The sequence below is a fragment of the Chelonoidis abingdonii genome, chromosome 12 (genome assembly GCF_003597395.2).
Source record: "Chelonoidis abingdonii isolate Lonesome George chromosome 12, CheloAbing_2.0, whole genome shotgun sequence".
Lineage (NCBI taxonomy): Eukaryota > Metazoa > Chordata > Testudines > Testudinidae > Chelonoidis > Chelonoidis abingdonii.
Window position 1 is genome coordinate 4790584 of NC_133780.1, and position 4588 is coordinate 4795171.

General features: G+C 54.9%; 1 protein-coding gene and 1 long non-coding RNA gene across 2 annotated transcripts in view; one reads left to right on the forward strand and one right to left on the reverse strand.

Moving 5' to 3' along the window:
• Positions 1–125, reverse strand: part of C12H6orf136 (chromosome 12 C6orf136 homolog) — a 6662-nt gene extending 6537 nt beyond the window's left edge. Inside the window, exon 1 of the mRNA XM_075071653.1 lies at positions 7–125. Coding sequence (XP_074927754.1) covers positions 7–27 — 21 coding nt within the window. The 5' untranslated portion in view covers positions 28–125. The remainder of the gene's footprint in view (positions 1–6) is intronic.
• A 52-nt stretch (positions 126–177) lies between these two features.
• LOC142047656 (uncharacterized) lies at positions 178–2107 on the forward strand. The gene is made up of 2 exons (XR_012656915.1): positions 178–249; positions 1164–2107. It is a non-coding gene; the product is annotated as an uncharacterized LOC142047656 (long non-coding RNA).
• The last annotated feature ends 2481 nt before the right edge of the window (positions 2108–4588 follow it).

Consider the following 4588-nt stretch of genomic DNA (forward strand, 5'->3'; position numbering starts at 1 on the left):
GGCCACGGCCCGGCTCCGCTGGTACATGACGGACACGCGGGGCTGCCCCGGCTGCTCGCTTGCCCCGCTCTGCCGGCGAGACCACTGCGCACGCGCCGCCGCCACCAACGGGCGCGGCGCACAGGCGCACTGAAAAGCCCGAGCCTCCGGGAAGGCGCCATGCGCACGCGCCGCCCCGCCCACCCAGCGGGCTCTTGGCACTACGCACGCGCCGGGGGGAAGCGAGCGATACTTCCTCGCGCCGGGAAGGTGACCGTCCGGCCACAAGAGAGCGCATGCGCACTCGGGAGGAGGGGGCTGTTAAAAAAAATAAAAGCCGTTGGTTGTCCCGCTGGCGCCTGCGCATGAGCAGATCAGCACATGCGCACTAAGCAAGCTGGGCGTCCAAGATTTGCGCGTTCGCACCGACACCTCCCTGGGGCCAGAAAGTGCGGACTTGTACGCATGCGCATTAGAGAACGTGTTCACGGGGGGGCTGTTAGGGGGAGGAGCTTAATCCGCGCAGGGGCGAAGCTTGGCCGTAATAGGGGAGGGGACGTATTGACGGGAGGGGTTTAACTCGCTCAGGGGGCGGGGCCACAGTGGAGGGAGGGGCCTAACGCCCCACGAGGGAGGGGCTCATTTGGGGCCGGGCTTAAACCACGCGGGGTGGGGCCTCATTGGAGTGAGGGATTTAAAACACAAGGGGAGGGGCCACACTGGAACGGGTGGGCTCGCTTCCCAAAGCGGGAGGGGCTCCACACGCACGGGGGAGGAGCCAAATCAGAGGGCGGGGCTTAGCCCATACAGGGGAGGAGCTTAACTCGTGAGGGGCGGGACTTCATTGGAGGGGGAAGGAGGAACCTCAACTGGCTGCTGCTGCAGATCTCAGTCCATCCTTCCCCCAGGTCTCCCTTGGGTGGCATGGGACTTGAATCCCATCCATGTGTGGTCCCCCTCCCTGCTGCCTCCCTCCCTCAGGAAGGGCCCCCTCTGGCAATGAGACTCCCACTCATTACAATAATTAATGTATTCTTCATATATAGTGGTGGCATCCTGGTTTCCTATAATAACTCTTGCCCTGCCTGTGCCACGTGCTGTACATGACCTCAAACCCCCACCAAGGAGGAGGATTAAAATAATTGCAGGATATGGCCCTAACAGTTGCTTCTTTCTGTCTGCAGACCACAGCCAGAACCCCCAGCACCACAGCACATGCTCCTATCCCTCCACCCTGCTGTCCTTCCCCTCGCCTCCCCGCAGAGCCATGGGAACAGCCAGGTGCCTTCTGTGTTGTGACAGCTGCGTATATCAGACTGAGCACCATCATTTCACTATCATCTTGCACTCTCCATCCCAGCCCCTGCCTGGCTGTTGCATCGTAGATTTTGGTCGTGAGCTCTTTGGAGCAGGGGCCATCTTTCCATCATGTGCTTGTGCAACCTGGCCCAATGGGGTGACACCACAATACAATTAATAAACAATAATAAGAATGGAGCTGGCAGACACACAGAAAGTCTCAGGCCCTCCAGCATGGAGCATCAGGGACATACACACACACATCACATGACATGTGACAAAGTGGGGGATTTTCTTAAGAGTTTTGCATGAATACTGTGTGAGTCTCAGTTTCCCTGTGTGCTGTGTGTGTAACGAGGTGGTGGGAGAGGGAGTTTGTTGTTACAGAGGACCAGGTGTGATCTCGCCTAGCAGTTGAGACCCTGGACAACTGCTTGGAGATGGGAGACCCTAGTGACTGGTGACCAGGAGGCCCATCCCAGTTTGGCAGTCAACCAGTTCTGGCCAGTGGGAGGACAAAGGACTGAGGAGAGAGGATCCCAGTGCCTGACCCACTGGTTACAGCCAGTGGGGAACAAAGGATGCAAAAGAGGAGATCCAGGAGACCTGTTTACCTGGGACCAAAGACAAAGGACGGGAGGAGCTGATGGGGGAGATGATATAGGAGGATCGGCTGAAAGGAGAAGGCTTCTGGACTGCGGAGAGAGCAGCCAGAGCCACTTGGATGCAGGAGAGACCTAGAGGTACTGTGCTGAGGGAGGTTAGGCCTGAGGCTCTGAGTTTTCTATGCTGTTTTCAGACACTCAATAAACCCTTCTGGTTTATGCTGGCTGAGAGTCCCTGCAGGCTTAATATTGGGGTTGCATTATTCCTTCTGGGTGTGGAGGCCCCAGGGGTCCAGAGCGAGTGGACTCCCTGAGGGGGCACAAGGCAAGAGACAAGCATGCTGAAGGCTCACAGAGATGTGGTTCCAGGAGGAGGAGAGACCTATGGCTTAATGCCCAAGAGAGAGTGGACTCTCGAGAAGGAATGTCACACTGTAGGGGCTTCCTCCCAGGGACTGTACACAGCCAAGAGATAGCACAAGTCCTGTGAGTCTGTGACAACATGTTTAATTTTTTTTTTAAAAAGCTGATTGCTGACCTGAAATTCTTTTTTTAATGGCACGCTTGCCCGTAAATCATGGCTTCATCTGATAATACAGATATCTATTAAAATAGCAAATACCCGAAAATGACCAAAATAGTTACCGAGAAACCTAAAAAATGCACAACCCCCCAATCCTCTAAAAATGTGCTCCTTGGCACAGAACGCCACTCAACCCCCGAGCTGAAGAAATCCACCAATTCCATCTTCCAACTCAAATCATGTGTCAAGTGCCCGTTCAAAGCCACTCTTGAAGACTCTGCCAGGACTTTTGCCAGATCCCATTCTCAGAATCCTGCCCGTAATTGCTTTAAGCAAACCGTTATGATGCTGCAAGCGAGCACATGCTTAATGAAATCAATGGGTGCTTGTGCTTAAGGTTAATAACAAGATCTCGCTGTCATCATGGGAGAGTTGCAGATCCATCTGTTCGCTGGTTGGTTTATTTCAATCTCTTTAAAAGGCCCGACCCCCTGCCATTGTACAAGTGCAGAGGCCAGAACCAGCGAGATGGGAATTGTAAAACCCCCGTAGCACCAAATAACCAGGATGTGCAAACAATCCATTGGGGCTTGGCCTTTTCCATACTGGGATCCCACTCCTCTCTGCCTGCACTCCCCCACACCATGGAAAGGGGCAGTGGCTCCCTACTAACTGATATGAGTCACAGCCCCAATCTTGAGTATCTTCCATTGACCCCACCCCCTCCATCTCTGGCTCCACCCCCCTCCATTGATGTTAACTTTAACACCCCAGCAAGGAGCAGCCAGGGAGTGGGGGCCTGGGAGGCGGGGCAGTGAGAGGCTTAGAGGAGAGAGAGATGGAGAAAGAGATGAATGATGGTGTCTAGATGAGGGATGAAAGACAGAGAGCAGGGAGGCAGGGGGATCTCCTCCCCACAGATGTCCTGCCCCCCATAGGAATGTATCTAGGGTAGGGCACTTGGGTGCTCTGCTATGACCCACGGCAGCATTTGACGCAGAACTAGTTGGAAAATGAGGGGGTGAGGGAGAGGAGTGGTTCCCCGGGAAAACATTCAGTCTTTCAGCAAAAATTCCAATAGGAAACATTTAGTCTGAAAAGTGAAATATTTCAATTTAAGCAAGCTGCTACAGTGCCTCATGGGAGTTGTACTTCGGGTGTCTTCAGGCCAGGCTCCCTGATTGGACTACATCTCCTATGATGCACCAGTCTCTCAGGAAGAAAGGCAGATGCATCACGGGAGTTGCAGTTCAGAAGGGTTATTCTGCTATATCCTGGGCCTCCCCTATACATATATCCCATGACGTACCATGAATAAGGTCATGTTTTGGTCATGGGTATTTTTAGTGAACAGGTCCCAAGTAGTGAACAAAAATATACGACCCATGGCCTGTCCATGACTTGTACTATATACCTCTAACTAAAACTTGGGCCAGGCTGCCGTGGGTGCTCCAGGGGCCAGGGACACCAGAGGTGCTGGAGGGATGGCCTGGGACCCCCACAGGTGCTGGGAGGGCGGCGGGGGGGGGCAGTGCATGGCCTGGACCCCCTGCTGGTGCTGGGTGGGGTTGGAGGGACTGGTAGGCTCCCTACCCGGCTCTGTGCAGCTCCCCAGAAGCAGCCGGCATGTCCCTGCATCTCCTAGAGGGCGGGAAGGCCAGGGGGGCTCCGTGCACTGCCCCCACCATAAGATCTGGCCCTGCAGCTCCCATTGGCTGGGAGCTGTGGAGGTGGTGCCTGCAAGCAGGGGCAGCATGCAGAGCCCCCTGGCTCCTCCACCTAGGAGCTGCAGAGACATGCTGGCTGCTTTCGGGGAGCTCCCCCAAGCCAGCATCGGTCGCTGCAAAAGTAATGGAGTCTATGACCTCTGTGACAGACATGCAGCCTTAACCGTAAGCTCTTCGAGAGGGGAGGCGGTTGCATCATGGGAGCCCCTTGTCATGCTGCATAATAGGAATTGTAGTTCAGGTGTCTTTGTGCCCCCACATTCTTCCCTAGGCTGGGCTTTCCAGAGGGACTACATCTCCCATGAGTCACCACAGTCCCTTGATGAGGAGAGGCAGATGCATCATGGGAGACATAGTCCAGCCAGGGAGCCTGACCCATAGTCGACAAAGGGGACAGGAGTAAACTGAACTATAACTCCCATGAGGCTCTGCGGCAGCCTTGCATAATTGCAATA